The sequence below is a fragment of the Rhinoderma darwinii genome, chromosome 1 (genome assembly GCF_050947455.1).
Source record: "Rhinoderma darwinii isolate aRhiDar2 chromosome 1, aRhiDar2.hap1, whole genome shotgun sequence".
NCBI lineage: Eukaryota > Metazoa > Chordata > Amphibia > Anura > Rhinodermatidae > Rhinoderma > Rhinoderma darwinii.
The window spans coordinates 472438586-472462594 of NC_134687.1; the positions used below are offsets into that span (position 1 = coordinate 472438586).

Below are 24009 nucleotides of genomic sequence, written 5' to 3' on the forward strand. Positions count from 1 at the left end.
TAAAAATTAATATAATAAGATTAATATAGACATTACATTACAACGTATCAATAAAATTGATAATTTAAAAATAATAAAATACAATAAATAAAAAATAGATTAAAAAATAGATTAAAGGGTTGGATGCGCTGATATTAGTCCAACGCAGACTCCGCAATATCATTAAGGCCATTGGGGTATAAGGTCACCAGTTTATATATCCAAAAATTTTCTCTTTGTTTTAATCTAATAAATCTATTAGATATATCAAGGGGTATTTTTTCAATGGGAGTCACGGTGATAGAGTCAAAGTTGCATTTATGTTCAGTAGCACAGTGGCGGGACACGCTATGTTTTTCAAACCCAGTCCTAACATTGAATCTATGTTTATTAACCCTACATCTAGAGTCTAGAGCAAAGGCGTTAACACAATCTGAGTGTATCAACCCCAAAGCGCAAGCTGTTGTGAAACCGACCGATTTTAATTGTAATTTTATCACCACTTTTAATAAAGGGAGCAAACTAATTAATACTATACTTCTGAAGCATTGGCACATTCTAACAAATGACCAATTTATGAAAAGTATCCTTCCCATCAAGCCAAAGATCACATATAGAAGGGCAAAAACGCTAAGAAATTTGATAGCGCCAAGCAAATTGCATAAAATTACTCAAGACCCTCCAAAAACATCATTAATTATTAATGGGGCGTATCGTTGTGGCAAATCTAGATGTCTTTGTTGTCTAAACATTGCAAACAAAAAAACGCATTTCACTTCCATGATTACGAATGAAAGGTTTCCGATAAAAAGTTTTCTCAATTGTGGTAGTGACTACGTCATCTACCTTTTACAATGCACGTGTGATCAACAATATGTGGGTCGTACCACCCAAACCCTTAGATGTAGGGTTAATAAACATAGATTCAATGTTAGGACTGGGTTTGAAAAACATAGCGTGTCCCGCCACTGTGCTACTGAACATAAATGCAACTTTGACTCTATCACCGTGACTCCCATTGAAAAAATACCCCTTGATATATCTAATAGATTTATTAGATTAAAACAAAGAGAAAATTTTTGGATATATAAACTGGTGACCTTATACCCCAATGGCCTTAATGATATTGCGGAGTCTGCGTTGGACTAATATCAGCGCATCCAACCCTTTAATCTATTTTTTAATCTATTTTTTATTTATTGTATTTTATTATTTTTAAATTATCAATTTTATTGATACGTTGTAATGTAATGTCTATATTAATCTTATTATATTAATTTTTATACATTAATTTTATTGAGATATCCTAATATTTACATCCAGTCACAAAAGTAAAATGTTTTAATAATTCTAGTTCTTTTCTAATGACGAAGGTATACATATATCATCACAACTAAGCGGTATTCTATTATCTATTATTTATTATTAATTATTAATGATTATCACTATTATTTTCTATTATTATTTTTCATTAGGTATACATATATCATCACAACTAAGCGGTATTCTATTATTATTATTTATTATTTATTTATTATTAATTATTAATGATTATCACTATTATTTTCTATTATTATTATTTTTAATTATTATTATTTTATTTTAATTATTATTTCTCTTTCTATATATTATGTCTTATACATTTATATGGCATACACAATCATATTTCAGTCCTATATATTTTTTTATTTTTATAATGCAATTAGGTGATATGCTTCTATTAGCTGCTCATCTAACTAATTGTATTGTTCCCCACATCGAACCTGTTCGGCCCTTTAGCTGTTAGTGTTCTTCATTATTTATATTATAATAGCATCTCTCAGTATTTCTATCATACTTATAATAAACTTATACCTTGTTGCTTCTATCTTTGGCCACTTATGACTGATTGTAACGAAAACATTTTTAGCGAAACTTTCTCACTGCGCTGTTGCGCTTCACTATGCGTTCCAACATAGTTTCCCTTCTCTTCCGGTTTGTCTGTGTTTACAGGTTACTATGACAACGCGCTACTATGCGCTATATTAGGATCTCGTACTATTAGGATCTCGTACAAATAAAACATTCTCTAGACATCGTACTATCTCACCATCCCCCTGACAACTCCATATCATCTATCCCTTTCATATACCACATATAAAACACTTGTATAAACAATATGTTATTTGTACTAAATGCCGATAATCATTTTGGTTCAGGAACTGAACGGATTAGTTTGCTCATAGACTTACTATACTAAATGTGACATCTAATAACATGTACTATCTGTTAGCAACTCATTTGTTATTGCATTCACCCCATTTTTTCATTTTGTATTATGTTCTTTATGTTATGACATTTGCTGAACTTTGACCTGCTGATTTTGGCGGTTTTTCTGGCCAGGAGGCTGGTCTGAACTGGCCCAATGAGCTTGATTTCAATTTTGTACATTTGTGTATATATATGTGTCCTCTGTACTATCCCCTTGATATGCCTGATGAAGATGCCAGTCCGGTATCGAAACGCGTAGCATCCATCGTTATTAAACTAATTACATTAAGCAGCGCCGTGTATCCCGTTTTTTCCTCCTTATCTCTATTAATTTGGCAACCCCGTGGGAGTTTGCGTTGGGATTGGCAGCAGCTTATCTACTACGAATTACATGCCGGTAATTCACAACCTCATAGGTGAGCATTTATGTGCGTTATCTCCGCTCATTTTCGATTGATACCGCAAGTTTTGGCGCCGTGTCCTTTTTTGTTTCACTTCAGTATGCTCTAAGATCAGGAGCTGTAAGTTACAGCTCCTGCTTAGAGGTTGAGCGCTTACTGGATTGCTCATCAGCCTCTTCTACAGCGACGCCAAAAGATTTTGCCGTAGACCTAGCACCTGCACCGCCTGCCGTCAAGACGGTGGACGGTCGTTAAGGTAGGGCTGGGCAATTAATAGAAAAATAACCGAAACCGAAATTTAGCGCAGATAACCGAAGTCATCTTCGCATTTCGGTTCGGTTATTACATGCAGCCCAGGCTCTGTCGTCAGTAACTGTATTCTACCCAATTAGAATCGATGATATGTGGTTAACATATCATCGATTCTTATTGGATAGCATACAGTTTCGGATAGCCAATGGCAGATCAGGCTTAATGTGACGGCATTGACGCTACTCCAGAACACAGAAGGTATGGCTGCCTGGAGTGCGGGGATTATCATGTGAGCTCAGTAAGTTACAGCAGCTGCAGGCTGGCTGCTGAGGCAGATATACAGGCACAAACATATATAGGCACAGGCAGACCCACCAAATCACCCCCGGAGTCCTGCCTGTGCCAAGAGTGGTCCCCCCATCCCGCCACACGAGCAGCGCACGGCATTGCCATCGATGCACTATTTACAGTTAGTCCACTAACACTTTGTTTTGGTCAGCCGTCGCCGCTCATCCCCCCTCCCCCCGGACGGTCCCCATGCTCTCTGCTGCTGTCGCCGCTCATCCCCGCTCCCCAGACGGTCCCCATGCTCTCTGCTGCCGTCGCCGCTCATCCCCCCTCCCCCCAGACGGTCCCCATGCTCTCTGCTGCTGTCGCCGCTCATCCCCCCTCCCCCCAGACGGTCCCCATGCTCTCTGCTGCTGTCGCCGCTCATCCCCCCTCCCCCGAGACAGTCCCCATGCTCTCTGCTGCCGTCGCCGCTCATTCCCCCCCGGATGGTCCCCATGCTTTCAGCTTTGTTAAACAAGGCAGAAAGCATGGAGACCATCTGGGGGGAGCTGACATTGTGCACCGAGATGCCTCAGCCAAGTGTTAGCGGAATGGTATACTTATGTATATAATATATACCCCCTGAGCCTGCCTGCTGTATACTAATATATATATATATTTGCTGTATGTATACCTCCCTGACTCTAAACCTTTTGTATACTAGTAGTATACAGCAGGATCAGGGGGTAGATTATATACAGTAGTATACAGCAGACTCATAGTACCATATGTAACAGTCTGTATAAACTACATTATGCATCCTGCTCATGTATGTCTGCTTTATGCACATGTATATACATGAGTAGGGTGTTTAATGCATTATATACCGGCCGACGGTAGCAGTTATATATATTATACTATGTATCTGGAAGCTCAGCAAGTATTGTGGTTTTGACCTTTGAATATAAGAAGTGTGACCTTTTTTATAAGGCAATGTATGAGACGTCTGACGACATAAGGCGTCATCAAGCAATGTATACTTTGATTTCAATTGTTCTAAATATTAAATACATAACCATATTTATCTGTGGTGCTTCCTTAAAATATTTTAAAATCGCAAAGATATGCGCTCTCTCATTAGAAAAAAATTCTGAGCTTTAAAGTGTAACTAAACATTTAAAAAACTTCTGACATGTCATAGTGACATGTCATAAGTTTTGATTGGTGGGGTTGAACAACTGAGACCCCCACCAATCGCTAAAACGAAGAAGCTGAAGCGCTCGTGTGAGCGCTCAGCGGGTTCGTGTCTGTTCGGCTTTTTCCAGAAATAAATGTATCGTGTACGGGATCATAGACTTTCTATTGAGTCCATACTCTTGATTTTCAGCATGTTTCTGAAACAAACACTGTGGGCAAGTTTTTCTGTATATGATCATTTATTTATACGTTTAGTGTTTCTTTAAAGCGCCCCTAATATATTTTATATTTTTCAGCAGTACTTATGATCTATTATAACATTTTATACATTCATATTTGGGGAAATGGCATGTTTCTCACCTTCCAGCAGCCTTTCCCTGCCCGCAGGGTCTTTATAAATGTACACAAACCTCCTCAGTCGTCAAAAAACCCAACTAGTGTAATAATGCAAATGGAGGGAGCAGAACTGGGGCATGAAGACATCTGACTAGCTCAGATTACTAAGCACATCACTAACATCACACCAGGAAGAGTCCGTCCACATGACATTTACAAAAAGCATGCAAGGGATGGAAAAATACTCCAAAAACACAGTAGTAGTGATTTTTGGTAAAACATTAGTTTTGGAGATAACAAAAATGCACACCTCCGTCCCAGCATAACAATCCCTCCGGTTTTAGGATTTATTTTGCAGTAGTCGCCATGAGCCCAGATACCTAAAATGCAAAACAAGAGAAGGTTAAAGGAGAAGTGCTCTATTTCTAAAATAGTCATATTATATGAACCATTAGCTTGCTGCTTGCATTCATGTATAAACGCGAATAGGTGGGAGAAGCCTCTAAAGGCTTTACCACATCATGGCCTCTGTATTGTATTGTAGTGAACGGGATTTTACAAACACCCCAATTACACAATGCAATATAGAGGTGTTTTTAGGGCAATATCTTCTTATGTTCAAAATAAATAACGATTATAAAAAAATATTAGTATTAGTATTAAATATTAGATAATAATCTTAATTAACCCTGCAGGGAAATGTATGATCCTTGGTGATCTATGATAGAGAGGGGAATAATGGTAAGGGGCTATACATTTTTTGAAGGGGTTTAAAGATGCATTCCTCATCATCTACGGCTGTAAACGGGTTAATGAAAACATCCCTGGTGGTCTAGGGCAGATATGGGTTAACAACCTGTGAAGAGGTACTGTACTGTAGGCTGCAGCCTTCCTCTTGCTCCTCCATCTGTGACAGTAAGGTGCACAGATACTGCATTAACAGCCAATCACAGAGCAGCTTAGAAAATCATAGGGGCTTTGTGATTGGCTTACTGAGATATGAGAGACCAGTGAAGAGTGGGAGGGGGCAACAGAAGCAGGACACTTGTGCAGCTGAATAGGCTGTGTAGGTTATATGTCCACCCCGGCAACAGGTTCCAAAAGCCCTGAGGGCCTATTTGTTCCCTGCATACGCTATACATACTAGACTCTTTTGCTATAATTGTTATTGCAGCATTGAATGTTTAACTGTAATATGACTCTCTAATACAGAACCAGCTAGAGAAACTGGAAGATGAATCTGTGGTAGGGAAACCCACAGGAAGGCCCTGCTCAGATTTTACAATAGCTCCACCACAGCAGGGGTCCTTCTGCAGAAAGAAGAAATCGGACATTTCACATTCTGAATAGAAATGATCGGAAACGAAAAAAAATTGCAGCGGGTTTTAAGTGTATAATATGTTAAAGAATATAGATAAATATATTCAACCATTTATGTCATTCAATACAAGTGAATCCCGCCTTATGAGGGACACAAACATATGAATTATTATGTTTTGATTTATGTGAAATATAAATACTTAGTAATTATAAAAATGTTCAGTATTTTCTAATCCCTGGCCATGAGATTACAGAGGCATCCATTTACTCTATTACGGTAGGCATACCCGCTTCACACCTCATTAAACCTGTGTTTTCCACCGACTGTTGGTCAATTACGGCCGCCCACTGCCTCTATTGGGATTCTAATTACAGATGATGGCCCGTGTTTCCAGCGTGTGTTTATACATTACTTTTCTATCTTAATGCGATACCTGGGAATTTAGAGAAATACGCCTTCTGGTATTTGCTGCCATCTTCATCGTTCCAAAAGTGCGTGGGCTGAGATGGTAACGGAATGACACAAACCAGCTCCCCACTTTCTCCCCACACCGCTTTTCCTGAAGAAAACGGAGAGAACTGTAAGGGAAGAAATGAGCATCTATCTGCATAATTAGATGATAATGTTAGCATTATGCAGAAGAGTATAAGAACGATACCGATTATACACTTACATATGGTACATTAAAACCTGACACTGAACAGTTAGGCTATGTTCACACGGGGTCTTTTGCCGAGTTTTTTGACGCGGAAACCGCGTCGCAAAACTCGGCAGAAACGGCCCGAGAACGCCTCCCATTGATTTCAATGGGAGGCGTCGGCGTCTTTTTCCCGCGAGCAGTAAAACTGCCTCGCGGGAAAAAGAAGCGACATGCCCTATCTTCGGGCGCTTCCGCGTCCGACCTCCCATTGACTTCAATGGGAGGCAGGAGAAAGCGTGTTTTATGCCCGCGGCGCTCAATGGCCGCGGGCGAAAAACGGCGCGATAATTGCTATTCACACGGAGTATTTTGGGGGAGGAATATCTGCCTCAAAATTCCGTTTGGAGCTTTGAGGCAGATATTCCTCCCCCAAAATACTCCGTGTGAACTTAGCCTTAGGACACTGCAGGGTACTGGTCTACAAGTCGTAACTCCTTTTTTTCCCTAGTAACTACTAAATTAGAACTACACAGACTTGCTTTATTTATTCAGATGTGTCTGTGTGCTATGTAAATTTGGTGGCATACGCAGATCTGATTCACAGATTGAAGGTTCTAAAGAAAACTATTTAGTGTGACCCGCTTAATTAAGCACATTCACTGCAAACCTGGCATTAACACCTTCACAGGGGAGTGGAATAGATTGGCACAACAAACGCAAAACTATTACACACTGTGCGTTGTAATGTGAAAGAGGCAGATTATTAACCGTGTCATTTTTTTTATCTTTCTCTGAAACTTTTGAATCAAGTGGAATTTATATCACAGATGTTATAAGCAAATCTAGCTCTCAGTTGCATTGAAGACACTATGATGCTGGTATTGTGTTATGTTGACTGATATGACAGTGTAAATCCTCTTAAAGTGATGTCACGGAACATAAATAATGTTCCATAACAGGTATAATAAACATTGTGATGTCACAGCTAAAAGGGATAATGTCACATAACAGGTATAATGAACATTGTGATGTCACAGCTAAAAGCTAACAGCGATAATGTCCCATAACAGGTATAATGAACATTGTGATGTCACAGCTAAAAGCTAACAGGGATAATGTCCCATAACAGGTATAATGAACATTGTGATGTCACAGCTAAAAGCTAACAGGGATAATGTCCCATAACAGGTATAATGAACATTGTGATGTCACAGCTAAAAGCTAACAGCGATAATGTCCCATAACAGGTATAATGAACATTGTGGTGTCACAGCTAAAAGCTAACAGGGATAATGTCCCATAACAGGTATAATGAACATTGTGATGTCACAGCTAAAAGCTAACAGGGATAATGTCCCATAACAGGTATAATAAACATTGTGATGTCACAGCTAAAAGCTAACAGGGATAATGTCACATAACAGGTATACATTGTGATGTCACAGCTAAAAGCTAACAGGGATAATGTCACATAACAGGTATAATAAATATTGTGATGTCACAGCTAAAAGCTAACGGATAATGTCACATAACAGGTATAATAAATATTGTGATGTCACAGCTAAAAGCTAACAGGGATAATGTCACATAACAGGTATAATAAACATTGTGATGTCACAGCTAAAAGCTAACAGGGATAATGTCCCATAACAGGTATAATAAACATTGTGATGTCACAGCTAAAAGCTAACAGGGATAATGTCACATAACAGGTATAATAAACATTGTGCTGTCACAGTAATGGCAAAGATCCACAATAATGTCACAGCACAGGGATAATAAACACATCATCACAATGTAGTCCAGAACTCTGTATTAAAACACACGTTAATAGTTTTTACACACATCTAGAAATTTAAAAAGGTTTTCCAGGACCAACAATTTTATGCCCAATTAACTAGACCTGCAAAAAGAAGCCACTTTATAAATTTACTTATTCTTCCAAAACTGTATGAATTTCCAGATTGTGTTGCAGGTAACATGATGCCACCCCCATAGGATTTCCTGGCTTCCACTGATGTCCTTTATTCCAAAGTTCTGACTAAATGGAAGATCCTATGCTTTGTAAAGTGTGTTGTGGAGGCATGGGGATATTTTCATTACTATTGGATGAACAGTTATATTGTCGTGTGTTACTAGATTCAATCCCAGTTTTTGGCTCAGATGATTAATATGAGGAAAAATTGCTTGCATATTGCAAATTCTGTTATAGGGATTTGCATAAAAACTGAGTACGTTTGTAATATATTGCTTTACTTATCTGTGTACTGGTCCTGAGTTACAGTCTGTATTATACTCCAGGGCTGCATTTACAATTTAGATAGAAACTATTGGAAACAAGCCTGTTGTCAACAGAGGCATAGCTATGGGGGTTCAGAGGTTGCAGTTATACCTGGACACAGGGGCCTGAGGGAGCTCAATGTCCATTCTAACACATAAGGGAATACCAGTGCTTATTTTCTATAATTTGAAATCACTGTTTATTATGCAGGTATATTATCTTTTTATTATGATGCAGAGTTTATTATCTTTGTGCTTTGACATCACTGTAGTCCTTCTGTGACATCACGGTGTGCATTACTCCTATACTGTGACATCACTATGTGCAATAACCCTGAATTCTTAGTGTTTGTCTTCCATGTACTGGGACATCAGTGTGTTTGTTATTTCTGTTTTTCATAGTGGTATACTATTATTACTGTTTATCATCGCTGCACTGTGACATCACTGTGACTATTATTCTTCTGTTATTTAACTCTGATCATTACCCATGTGATGGGATATCATTTTTAATATACCTGTGCAGAGATATCAATGTTTATTATATCTGTTTTATGACATCATTTTATTTATTATACCTGTGCCGTTATATCACTGTATTTATTGTCCCTCTACTGTGACTTTGCTGTGTTTATTATCCCTGTAGTTAGATATTGAGTGCATTACCTATAGACATAACTATAAGAATTATTCCTGTGCAATATAATAACATTTTCATGGTTGAATAGGTGCTTGCAGCGGTACCAGGGAACTAACGCCTAGGGTTGCCCAGTGATTCCATGATTTTGAATGAGCTCAGAACTCAAGACCTGTATAACTAAAGCAATGCATTATAGTAGAGAAGCTCAACTTTAAAATCACCATTTTAGGTAAATTTAACCTAAATACAAAGTTTCAATGTATGTATGTATGTATGTATGTATGTATGTATATATGTATGTATGTATTTATGTATGTATGTATATATGTATGTATTGAATGTATAGTATGAATAGTATAACAGACTATACTATGCAGTCAAACATACTGCAGAATACAATGTACTGCAAATGTGGGGCTTCATATCACTTGCTTAAGAAAAAATTCTTAAAACACCTTTACCTATACTCAGAAATAAGCTTCTGAGTCACCTGAAGCAAAACGACTATGAGCTGTAGGCTGCACTTAGTGGAAAATCAATGTAAAGCAAACCTTATAAAATGGTCTTCATTAACATGGATGCACAGTTAAAAGTAGCTGCTCCCTTGGGGATGATTAATTTGCATTCTTTCCAATTTCACCAATCACGTTACAATTATTCATCCTCCATTAAAAGCCTAATTTTCATCAACTGAGTTTTATTAAAGCGTATATATTAAATAAATCGTCCCTAGATGCAAGACCTTCAGCATGGGGCTGACTTACCAGGCCAAGGGTTATCAAGCAATTCATTTAAACACTCTACAGCTTGACAAAATGCCAGCATACGTTGTAATCATCTATTAGCACCAATTGATGCAGACTTCTGCAAAAGGTCAACTATTCATAGAAGCCAGGGAACCATATGGAGCTGGTAGAGCATGTAAGCATGGCGTTTTATACAGCTAGCCAACCGCCTGAAATGTACACAGTGACTTACAAGGTTTCATATTTTAAAGAGATTTTCCAGTTTCAGCAAGGCTCATTACAAGAGAAAGCTGTGACAACTGTACTGTAACGAGCCATGCACCTGTGCGCTCATACTATGGCCCATTAAGTGGGAGAACAATGCAATCCACTGCACATACCGGCTGTTCTGACAAAGTAGAAACTTTGTCCTATTAAAGGGGGTATCCCCCTGTAAAGGGCATCTAGCAAGTAGGAAATCTGCAGGTCATAAATCCTGATAAATCACATAGGAACATAAAGTATCAGAGTCATGTCATAAGATGCTCATGTTATGAATGAACTCTTCCATACTCAAGGTCATTCTTCTCATTGTTCAAGAGAAAAATGTCCAATGTAAAAGTTCACGATCAGTCCTTATGACAATAAATCAATGGTAAAGGTCGGTCACAATGTTGGTTGTAGCAGAAGAACAGGATGAGGAGAGTGCACCAAGATAGAAACACATATAGAAAACCTGTGCCTGCTCTCCATCTGGGGGTATCAGAAAAAAATGGATAGAATTTGTATGACGTGTACAAGGAGTATGTTAATCTGAACAACGTATACATTTTACAAGGAAACTGCTGACGCATGATATTTTCTGATGAGGGTGATCATCCTGGCTTTCATCATATTATTGACACTGTAGCAAACTAATTCTATTATTATTTTCCATCGCCGCTACGCAACACAACATAATATAAGATAAGTTACTGCATGCAGTTACAATATATATAACTGAATATCCTAACATGGATCATATGAAAAATGACAGTCATAGAAAGATAATCACCTTCTTCATTCCATGCTTCCACACCCATTGCAAGATTTCGGGCTTGAATTTCCCCCCTATAGACTGGGATGCTGACATTTTGTCCCATGAAACAAGATATAATATCTGTGCCACCTAACAAAGAAGATACAGTTATTTAGCTGGTATACAAATAAATGATTTTTTTTTTCTCATGTACATTTTCGTGAAACATTTTCTACCATCTTATCGAAGCCTGGGCTAGAGGACGTCAGACAGTTTATCAACATTTCTATGCCAGTCTTTTGTCGCAGAAAAGTCGCAATGGGGCCCAAGTGTCAAAATTTGCGTTGCAAATTATGACTTTTGGCCTTTTTACGCTGCCCTCACTACTCTTGTGAAAAGGGGGGCATGGCTTTCCAAAGGGGAGGGGCCACAGCAGCCTGACAAAGTTTTTATAATTCACACCAAATAATTGGCGTAAATTATAGTGGAAATCTATGCCAGCTCCCAACTGGCGTAGATTTCACTCTGTGGGACGTAGCGTGGTAGAGGCCCATGCCGGGCCCCGTACCTTGCCCGCCACAGATCGGATACTTAAATTTAAAAAATGTATCCTCAGCTCACCGCTCCTCTTTTCCTCTCAGCATGCTGCGGCTCATACAACTTACGGGTGCTGGGCAGCGTCAGAACATTGTATGTGACGCACCACTGATGACATCGAGTGCTGCATTGCATATAAGGCCCTCATGCTGCTCTGCATCAGGATCTTGTATGAGCTGTGGCATGCTGAGGGAGCCTGAGGGAACCCGGAGGGGATAAGGGTAGAGGAACGGTGAGCTGAGCAACTTTTCAACTTTCTCTATATTAAGACCGGCATATGAGACATCAGTTTTAATAAAATTCCCTATTGACTTTCCCTATTCACTTCTATTAGAGATTCACTCAAACAGGGAAAAGGTGTGCAACTTATATTACGCAGCCACATCATGATTTGAATGACACAACTCTCATCTGGCGGAGATTGTGCAATAGTAGTCGTATCTTTAATAGGGACACCCTAATTTGCTGTGTAGCTGAATGGAGTGTATTATTCCCTGTACGTGGGCATTTCAAGCTAGAGAAAGGCATTAATGACAGGAAGTCCAGACAAATATCTGCTTTATCTCCAGGTCAGAGAACATGCAGAAAGATCTACATACATATATGTAAAGGATAGTAGCAACTCTTACTGTAAGCTGTACATTTATAAGCTACTTTAGGAATGTAACTGGAAATAAAAATCTAGGAATTGTATTTAGTTTAGCCAAATCTTTCTTATCCTTCTATAATGAGATACAGAAACTTGAGGAAGCTTTTAATTAATGTACTACAAAAATCACGCAACTGAATATATTTAATCTCAAGGTTTTATTGGTTTTGCTTATAAAAGGAAACTGGAGCAACCAAAAAAAATAAATTAGGATGAGTGGAAATGTCAATCTGTGCCGACATCCTACTAATTAGACAATATATATCCTTTACAATAGCCGATTTATGGGAAAATAACTAAGATGACCAGCACGGTGGCTATGTGGTTAGTACTAGTGTCCTGGATGCAAATCTGACCAAAAGCAACATCTGCATAGCATGGATGGTCTCCCAAGGTTTGCATGGGTTGCCTCCCACACACCCTAGTGTCATCGAGACAGAGAAATTAGACTGTAAGCACCACTGGTGATAGGAACTGATATGAGGGATGACAACATGTTGGCGCTATATAAGCCATGTGAAACCACAAACATACATATTACTCTGGCAGTATAAGAACACAGCTTCTCATATACTTACCGGAGATTGAGCCGAGGAGGACATTATTCTTTATATGTTCATACACATAATCATAGCTTTGTGGCTTTAGAGGAGATCCCGTTGACAATATTGTATGAAGTGTTGGCAGGTTGTGCGTTTCACCTGTTAGGAAGTCAAGTCATTCAACATCACTTTGTTATTGCAGCCAGTTCTTCAGAAAAGCATACAAATAGCAGCTTCTACCGTAACTTATTTTCTCACCCCTCTCCCTTGTAGATTGTAAGCCCTTGCAGTCAGGGCCTTCTCGTATTTAGTACTATGTTTATTGTACTTGCTTTTTTTTATCGTGTGTTTATATGTTATGTATTGAGACCTCTCTGTATTTCATATGGACAGTGCCCTGGAAGCTAATGGCGCTATAAAATAATAGTAATGTATTTGATGTATTTTAGTAGCATCTGACACCCTTCCGGAAGGCCTTGAATAATAGAAAATATTATACAGACTATTATAGAAGATTTTTCTTAGATGTGGCAACTGAAAAGTGTGACTTTTTTCTCATCTACAGTCATCAACAGTCTCCCTTACAAAGGAAGTCAAATGTTGGTGAGAATATTGTAAATGGTTACATAGTTACATAGGTTGAAAAAAGACACAGGTCCATCAAGTTCAACCTTTCTCAATAAATTACCCGTCATTCATGGCTTGATTAATTATAACCCTCAATGCCATTCGTCAATAAATAGGCATCTAGCCTTTTTTTAAATGCTGACATAGTATCTGCCATCTCTTGGGGAAGGGCATTCCATAGCTTGACCACTCTAACTGTAAAGAACCCTTTTCTATATTGATGTCTGAAAAGTTTTTCTTCCACACGCAATGTGTGTCCCCTGGTCCTTTGTAGAGTCCTTGGAGGCAATTTTTCTAGCCTTTCATTGTAAGCGACACCTCCCATCCCATTTAATAATCTCGTTGCCTGCCTTTGAACCCTCTCCAGTTCTCCTATGTCCTTTTTTTACAATTTGGAGCCCAAAACTGAATTTCATATTCTAGATGTGGCCTTACAAGGGATTTATAGAGTGGTAATATTACATTTGAATGCCGGGTTTTTATCTGTTTTTATACACCCCAAAATCATATTTGCTTTTGCAGTTTCTGCTTGACATTGAGTGCTGCTGCTTAGCTTATTTGTTACCAAAATACCCAGGTCCTTCTCTTGGTCCGTTATCCCCAGTTTTATTCCATTTAATGTATATGAATTAATTCTATTATTGCGTCCTTAAGTAAGGGCATTAATTGACATTTCTCAACATTAAATTTCATCTGCCATGTTTTTGCCCATGCTGCCAGCTTATCTAGGTTTTTCTGTAATATTTTAAAGTCAAGCTGAGTTTTAAGTATCCTACAAAGTTTTGTATCGTCAGCAAAAACTCCAATCCAATCCACAAGGTCATTAATAAAAAGATTAAAAAGAATTGGGCCTAACACCGATCCTTGTGGTACCCTGCTGCTGACTTCAACCCATTTTCAGTAAGTTCCATTTATAACAACTCTTTGTTTTCTGTCCCTTACCCAATTCTTTACCTACTTGCATACACGTTCTCCCAGTCCCTGTATCTGTAGCTTCAGAGCAAGACGGTTGTGTGGAACAGTATCAAAAGCTTTTGCAAAATCCAAATAAATCACATCAGCCGCGTGACCAACATCCAGATTTGCACTTACCTCCTCATAGAAACCGAGCATGTTGGTTAGGCATGACCTGTTTTTCATGAATCCATGCTGGTTATCAGTAATTAGACTTTTCTCTGCTATATACTTTGGTAGTTCATTTCTTAGAATTCCCTCAAATACTTTACATACCACAGATGTCAAACTTACTGGAGGGTAGATACTCGGTTCCACCTTCTTACCCTTCTTAAATATTGGTACAACATCAGCCGTCCTCAATCTGCTTAATGGAGCGTCAGTACCAAATGCAATGCCTTTTTATGTGTAGACTTTATATATTCTATTGTTGTTGGGTTTGTTTCCTACCTTTCCTAGTGAGGTGAGCAGCAAATGTGCTTAGTTTTATAGTGACAAATCCCTCACTCCAGTGTCATCTACCTTCCATCCATTTCCAATTAAATTGACCTAGTCCCCCAAAAATAATAAACAGCATAATAAACTAGCAATGTACAGCTTTAAGTGGGCTTCGTTAGAGTAAAAAACATCTTATAGCCGGGTTCAGACAGTTTTTCTTTTTTGTGCTGTAAAAAAAAATTCTGGCGAAAACAGCACAAAAAATGTGCAGAGATACTGTATGTGAAACTGGGATAAAGGGGTTGTCATTCTGGCTTATGGATAGAGATGAGCGAACTTATGAGAAGTTCGGTTGGTTCGCCGAATTTCACGAAAAAGTTCGATTCGGACCGAACTAGTTCTGACCGAACCTGTAATTTCCGTGCGCCGAGCATGGTACTGTCCAGGGTGCTGAAATAGTTAATGGGCTGCACTAACTCTTTCAGCAACCTTGACAGTACCATGCTCGGCGAGCGTAAAATACAATTTAAATGTAATTAAAAAAAAAAATACGTTCATACTTACATTCCTCCTGTCCGGCCTCCAGCGATGACGTTTCATCCATGTCGCCGCTGCAGCCAATCACAGGCTGTAGTGGCGGTCACGCACATCAGGATGACGTCAGAAGGCCGGCCTCCAGGGATGACGCTTCATCCCACGTGACCGCCTCTGCAGCCAATCACAGGCTACAGCGGCCTCTGCAGCCAATCACAGGCTGCATCGGCCTCTGCAGCCAACCACAGGCTGCAGCGTCAGGAAAGAAGGTCGGACTGGAGGAAGAAGAGGGACTCGTCACCAAGACAACGACCGGGTACGTATGAAATGCTTTTTATTTTATTTTTAATCAGCAGCCTCTTTTCTCTATCAGTGATTGATAGAGACAAGTGGCTGCCGATTAGTATAATATTTTTGTAATGTTTTTTCTGCCCGCCCGGGTTCGGTCAAAACGTGTTCGGCCGAACCCGGTGAAGTTCGGTTGTCCCGGTTCGCTCATCTCTACTTATGGACATAGGATAATATGGGCCAGAGCGGGAAGTTGCCAAGAGTAGCTCCTGCTCTGGCAGACCCAGCACGTCTATATATTATATGGTCGGCCGTTCACTTCAAATTTACGAAAGGAATAAAACTTACGAGGCTTAAGGTTTTTCTCCTCTAGAACGGCCAACCACTTAGCACCAGTGCCCAGAATGGTTATCCTGCAAAAAAAATAAAAAATAAAAAAACACCATTTTTTGAAGTGTAGAGAAATCATGGTTAATATATGTAAGAAAACTAAAGTGTGTTTTCAGAAAGACAGCATTTGAGTTCTGACCAGAGGTACACTTAAACTCGGTTTATAATATTGTACTATACAAATTCTAGTGTATCACTATAACGGGACTTTATCTTCAAGAGGGCATCACACAGGAATCATTTGGAGCAGTAACTTCACTCTAATCATGTCACATGCAATGTTGTATCTGATAGTCAGTCAAACGCTCATTTGGCCGAAAGGTGTTCCTCCAAACCCTCCCATACACATGCACGCTCAGTTGAGCATGCTTGTGCTGTCAATGGGGGAGGGAGAAAGCCGCTTCCAGCCTTCGCTGTCAATGGCTTATAGCCTCCCCCCCCCCCCCCCCCCCCGACCTTAGTCGTTCACCGAGCGGAGAACCCCTATAAACTAGTCGTCACTTTAAAACAAAAGTCAAACTTGCTCCACAGAAAGAAACTACAAATTGTCACTTGGTTTAAATAATGCTGAATTCTAAGTGGCAGTTTTTTAATCGGTTTCTAAGAATCAACTGAGAAGCAACTGACAGAATTTTAAATAGCACATGGCAAATTTGAGCGAGAATGAACATATGTTTTAAATTATAGGTATGCATCTGGATGGTTTACTTATGATCAATAAAGAATTATGGCCATTGCTATTTAAACCATGCCTGCTGTAAATCAATAAGATCATGTCACCAATCTGTCCTTAATGGTACCAGTATAGTAAGTCTAAAAGTCTCAAAGGCTCTATCTCCTTGATGTCTGATAGGAAGCTGGGATGGCTCCATTTATCTTGCAGACAACCAGAAGTCTCAGTAGTAACTACATAGATTAAATTAAAATATTTTATCAGTTAGAGAAGAAAAAAATCCTGTGATGGCCTTGGTCATAGACATACTGAGGATCAGGTTTTTTTTCTCTGCATTTTAAAGTACACAACCACTCTGTTTTCACAAGCAGGATGTCTATATATACAGTATATATATATATATATACATATATATATATATATATATATATATACACACACACACACAGTATATATATATATATATATATATATATATATACATACACAGTATATATATATATATATATATACAGTATATATATATATATATTATAATATATATCTGATGTGAAAGCTTCACATTTAAAAATTGCATTAAACTATCCATTGACAGTAGATCTAAGTGAACATTTAGTGTTTCCCACTCTACACCTCCTCCTCGTCTCGTCCTCTCTATGTTGGAGTCTCTCGATGCTCTGTCCTGGGATCCTTGCATATTTCCATCTACACTTTGGCCTGGGACAGCTCATAAAATCCCATGGCTTTGGGTACCACTTCTATGCTGACAAGACACAAATTTACCTCTCTGGCCCACCTCTATGCTTTCCAGAGTGTCTAACAGCTATCTCCTCCTTCTCCTCCCGCATTCTAAAACCTAACACAGAGAAAACTGAATTCATCATCTTTCCCCCATCTCACTCAACCCTCTTACCAGAACTATCAATCAGAGTTAATGGCTACACACTGTCCCTAGTGTCACAACTCCACTGTCTCGAGATAACCTTAGATTCTGCCCCGTCTCTCAAACCTCACATCGAAGCCCTTACCACCTCCACTTTAACAATATTTCTCCCCTGCTTTTTCCTCAACCTCGAGAAAACATAAATGCTGGTACATGCCCTCATTATCTCCCGCCTAGACTACTGAAACTTCCTTCTCTGTAGCCTCTCATCTAACACTCTTGCACCCCATCAATCCACCCTCAACTTTGCTGTCGGGTTAATCTACCTCTCCCCTTGTCCCCTGCATCTATGGGGTTTTACCAGCAGATCGGAACACAGCGATATAATCAAGAGATTCCGATGGCTGCTCTGGCAGACCGGAGGCCTAAGGGTATGTGCACACGATAACTGCATTTACGTCTGAAATTACGGAGCTGTTTTCAAGGGAAAACAGCCCCTGATTTTCAGACGTTTTTTGAGCAACTCCCGTTTTTCGCGGCATTTTCACGGCCGTTTTTGGAGCTGTTTTCATTGGAGTCTATGAGAAAACGGCTCCAAAAACGTCCCAAGAAGTGTCCTGCACTTCTTTTGACGAGGCTGTAATTTTACGAGCCGTCTTTTGACAGCGACGCGTAAAATGACAGGTCGTCGGCACAGTACATCGTAAGACCCATTGAAAGTAATGGGGAGATGTTTGCCGACGTATTGGAGCCGTTTTTTCAGACGTAATTCGAGGCGTAAAACGCCTCCATTACGTCTGAAAATAGGTCATGTGAACCCAGCCTAACAATGGCCTCCTGTCTGCCAAGTACGGAAGCCTGATAGGTCCCGCTCCGAGGCGGGGTCTAAAAGGCTTCCGTCCCCAGAAACAAGATGGCGCAGGCTCAGAAGCTGAGCCTGCGACATCAGCCGCCGGTGTCAGCTGTATGTTACAGCTGACACCATGCTGTAATGGCAGGGAACGGAGCTAGCTCTGATCCCTGCCATTAACCCCATAAAGGCAGCGATCAAAAGCAATCGCGGCATCTTAGTGTTTTTTAGCAGATCAGCATCAATGCGATGCGCAGCGTTGCTGATCGTTGCTATGGCACCCGGAGGCCTAACAATAGCCTCCTGGTCTGCCACGTATGGAAGACAATTAGGGGCCTAAAAGGCTTGCTGTCAGTGAATAACTGACAGCACTAATGCATTGAACTACGTGGGTAGTTCAATGCATTAGAGTAAAGATCAGAAGTGCAGGCCTTCAAATCCCCTAGTGGGGAAAAAAAAAAAAGTTAATAAAAATGTTGAATGAAAGTGTAAAAATAAAAGTTTCAAGTTATAAAAAACAAACACTGCCTTTTTTCCTATAAGAAGTCTTTTATTATAGGAAAAAAATGAAAACGTTAAAAAAGTACACATATTTGGTTTCACCGCGTCCGTAACGACCCAAACTGTAAAACTATAATGTTATTTTTGCAGCACGGTGAACACCACAAAAAACAATGCAAGAATCGCTACTTTTTGGTCACCACCCCTCACAAAACATAGAATAAAAAGTGATCAAAAAGTCGCATTTACCCCAAAACAGTACGAAATAAAAACTACAACCTGTCCTGCAAAAAACAAGCCCTTACACAGCATTTTTGATCAAAAATAAAAAAGTTATGGCTCTCAGAATATGGTGACACAAAAAATTTATTATTTTTTTTAAAAAAAAGTGATTTTATTGTGCTGTAAAACATAAAAAACCTATATCCATATGGTATTGCCTTAATCATATCGACCTGCAGAATAAAGTAAAATGTCATTAATAGCCCACGGTGAACACTAAAAAAAAAAAAAGAATAAAAAACTTTGTCAGAATTGCTTGTTTTTGGTCAACTTGCTAGCCAAAAAATGGAAGAAAAAGTAATAAAAAAAAAAAAAATATCGCATGTACCCCAAAATGGTACCAATGATACCAGATTGTCCCGCAACAGAAAAAATAAAAAAGTTCTGGATCTCAGAATATAGCGATGCAAAATGTGCAGTGTTTCAAAAGCGGATAAGATTGGGCACCATTTATCAGTGCCACACTGGCCACATATCTATGAATTATTATTTATTTACCGCATTATTATACCCTCTTATTATGCCCTGATGTACTCCGCACAGATTACATATACCTTGATGTACTCTGCACAGATTACATATACCCTGATGTACTCCGCACAGCTTACATATGCCCCCACATTATAAACTGAAATACCAGGAAAACTCCAAACAGAACAACTACCAAGCAAAATCTGCGCTCCAAAAGCCAAATGGCGCTCCCTCCCTTCTGAGCCTTACAGTGTGCCAAAACAGCAGTTTACGTCCACATGTATGGCATCGCCATACTTGGGAGAACCCGCTTAACATTTTATCAGGTATTTGTCTTCAGTGGCACAAACTGGGCGCAACATATTGTGCACTAAAATGGCATATCAGCGGAAAATTGAAATTTTTACTCTGCACCTTCCACTATGCATTCATTCCTAATGAAAAAACACGTCGGGTCAAAATGCTTACTACACCCCTTAATATGCCCTACTTTAGTAGTTTCCAAGATAGGGGTCACTACTTGGGGGTTTGTTTAACTATTTGACCTCTGAGCCCTGCAATTGTGGGCCAATGCTGTGAAAATCACCAAAATAGGCCTAAAACGCATATGGTGCTCTTCACTTCTGAGCCCTGTCATATGTCCAGGAAAATTATAAATGCTTTGAGGGGTGTAGTTTCGAAAATTGGGTCACTTCTTGGGGGCTTCCACTGTACTCTGGTACCTTAGGGTTTTGCAAATGCGACATGGCGCCCAAAAATCAAATCAGCAAAATCTACATGGCAAATAGCACTCCTGCCTTTCTCAGCCCGTGTGGGGTAGTGCCGTACTCAGGAGAAATTGCTTTTCAAATGTTGGGGTGCTTTTTCTCCTTTATCCCTTGTGAATATGAAAAAATGCAAAATTTTAGAGTAAAAAAATGTTGATATTCATTTTCACTGCCTAAGTTCAGAAAAAAACCTGTGGGGTCTAAATGCTTACTATACCCCTCTATAAATTCCTTGAGGGCTTTAGTTTCCAAAATAGGGTCACTTTTGGGGGGTTTCCACTGTTTTGGTCCCCCGGGAGCTTTGCAAATGCGACAGGACACCCAAAAACTATTCCAGCAAAACTTGAACTTCAAAAGCCAAATGGCTCTCCTTCCCTTCTGAGCCCTGCTGTGGGTCCAAAAAGGAGTTTATGACAACATATGGGATATTGCCGTAGTCTGGAAAAATTGCTTTTCAAACGTTGGGGTGTATTTTCTTCTCTATTCCTTGTAAAAATTGAAAATGTCCACGTTTTATCCGAAAACATTACATTTTTCATTTCATAGCATAATTACACTAAATTCTGCAAAATAAACTGTGGGGTCAAAATTCTCACTATACCCCTCAATAAATTCCTTCAGGGGTGTAGTTTCCCAAATGGGGTCACTTTTTGGGAGTTTCCACTGATTTGGTCCCACAGGGGCTTTCCAAATGTGACATAGCGCCACAAACCATTCCAGCAAAATTTGAGCTCCAAAAGCCCAAATAATGCTCCTTCCCATCTAAGCCATGCCATGCGTACGAACAGCAATTTATGTCCACATATGGGGTATTGCCGTGCTCAGGAGAAATTGCTTTACAAATATTGGGCTGCATTTTCTCCTTTAGCCTTTGTGAAAATGAAAAAATCCAAGCTAAAACTACATTTTATGGGAAAAAATTTAGATTTTCATTTTCACAGCCTATTTCCAATTAATTCTGCAAAAAAATCTGTGGGGTCAAAATGCTCACTATACCCCTAGATAAATTTCATAAGGGGTGTAGTTTTCAAAATGGGGTCACTTTTGTGGGGTTTCCGCTGTTTTTGTACCTCAGGGGCTTTGCAAATGTGACATGGCACCGAAAACCATTATAGCAAAATTTGAGCTCCAAAAGCCAAATGGCGCTCCTTCCCTTCTGAGGGCTGCCGTGTATAAGTTATTTATACACGGCATAAGTTATTTCCGTAATCTGGAGAAATTGGTTTACAATTGTTGGGGTGCTATTTCTCCTTTATTCCTTGTAAAAATAAAAACATTGTATGTTTTATTTGAAAAAAATGTAGATTTTAATTTTTATGGCTTAATTTAAAGAAATTTAGCAAAAAAAACAAACTGTGGTATCAAAATGCTCACTATACCCCTATATTAATTAATTCCTTGGGTGCTTTTTGAGAGCTTTCCCTATGTTTTGGCACCACAAGACCTTTTCAAACCTGACATGGTGCCTAAAATATTTTCTGATAGAAAGGAGGCCTGAAAATCCACTAGGTGCTCCTTTGCTTCTGAGGCCTGTGTTTCACTCTATTAGCACACTAGAGCCACATGTGGGATATTTCTAAATATTGCAGAATCTGGGCAATAAATATTGAGTTGCTTTTCTCGGGTAAAATCTTCTGTGTTACAGGGAAAAATTTATTATAAATGTATTATAAATTATTTATTTTTTTCGGCAAAAAAAATGACATTTGTAAATTTCACCTCCACTTTGCTTTAATTCCTGTGAAACACCTAAAGCGTTAAGACACTTTCTTAATGCTGTTTTGAATACTTTGAGAGGTGCAGTTTTTAAAATGGGGTGATTTTTTGGGGACTTTCTAATATAGAAGGCCCTCAAAGCCACTTCAGAACTTAACTGGTCCCTGAAAAAATAGCCTTTTAACATTTTCTTGAAGATGTGAGAAATTGCTGCTAAAGTTCTAAGCCTTGTAACATCCTAGAAAAATAAAAGAACGTTCAAAAAATGATGCAAACATAAAGTAGACATATGGGAAATGTTAACTTTCTGTGGTATTACTATCGGTCTTACAAGCAGATACATTTAAATTTAGAAAAATACTAATTTTTCCAAATATTCCCTACATTTTGGTGTCTTTCACAAATAAATATTGAATTTATCAATCACATTTTTTTTTTACTAACATAAAGAACAATATGTCACGAGAAAACAATCTCAGAATCGCTTGGATACGTAAAAGCATTCCCAAGTTATTACCACATAAACTGACACGTCAGATTTGAAAAAATAGGCTGTTTCCACAAGTCCAAAACTGGCTGTGTCTCCAAGGGGTTAAGTGTAAATGCTGCGTTAGTATGTGAATGGTGCCTAAGTCTATGTAAGGGGTGTAGCATGCACCATATTCCTCAACATGGCTCATGTCTGATGAAGAATATCGCTCAACTGTGAAGCTCCACCCACTTTTTCAACACAATTTAGAAGTGTGGCACATGTCAGAAAAAGTTATTACAGGGACTTCATAAACATGAAATGTAGTCATATTTTTCGATACATTTATGCCAGGTAAATAGACTTGAAGCATGTGATAAAATAATATTAGTACCACATTATCCTGATGACGGGTATTTTGCACAAAGCCCTTAGTTGGGTACTATTGCCTGGCAACCAATCAAGTAAAAAGTTTCTGAATCCCCCATTGTAATATCCTGCAGCTATCCCTTTGCCATATGTACAGCTGAACCATTTACCTGGCGTGATTTACAGCTAGGTTATTATAGAACATCCACTAACCAGTGTAACTTGCCATTTGAAAACAGTCCATTTGAGAAAGTACGATTTGGACAGCCATGGTTAACCCGACAGTATTCCTAAAATTCCATTAACCTTTTACTACAAAGAGTCATCTCTGTGGGACATAACCTTTCATCCAAGCTCTCAGCTAAATGTCACCAGAAAAATACTACAGAAGTCCAGGTAAAATTAAATAAACACAATGACTAATTTACCATAAGCTTACAATGTACCGGCTGATCACATGGAGAGAAACTTTCTGCATAGCCCCAACACATTTGCTAGTGGATGCCAAGCTTGAGAGATCTAACAGGGCAGTATATGTAGTAATATTACTCTCCTCTTTCATTGTATAGTGCCCAGAAATACATTATATACCATATGCATGAAAAGCAAACACAAGCCAACCTCTCCAAAGGAGAAGAATGATATTTTGATTCTTACTAATAATAAGTTTCCACTATTAACTTGAATAGATATACCTGGC

At 39.0% G+C, this 24009-nt stretch overlaps 1 protein-coding gene across 1 annotated transcript in view; it reads right to left on the reverse strand.

Moving 5' to 3' along the window:
• Positions 1-24009, reverse strand: part of AACS (acetoacetyl-CoA synthetase) — a 102149-nt gene that overhangs the window by 12080 nt on the left and 66060 nt on the right. The window contains exons 11-15 of the mRNA XM_075833471.1: positions 16287-16351; positions 13134-13256; positions 11346-11459; positions 6440-6565; positions 4996-5065 (exon numbers count right to left, since the gene is read on the reverse strand). Coding sequence (XP_075689586.1) covers positions 4996-5065; positions 6440-6565; positions 11346-11459; positions 13134-13256; positions 16287-16351 — 498 coding nt within the window. The remainder of the gene's footprint in view (positions 1-4995; positions 5066-6439; positions 6566-11345; positions 11460-13133; positions 13257-16286; positions 16352-24009) is intronic.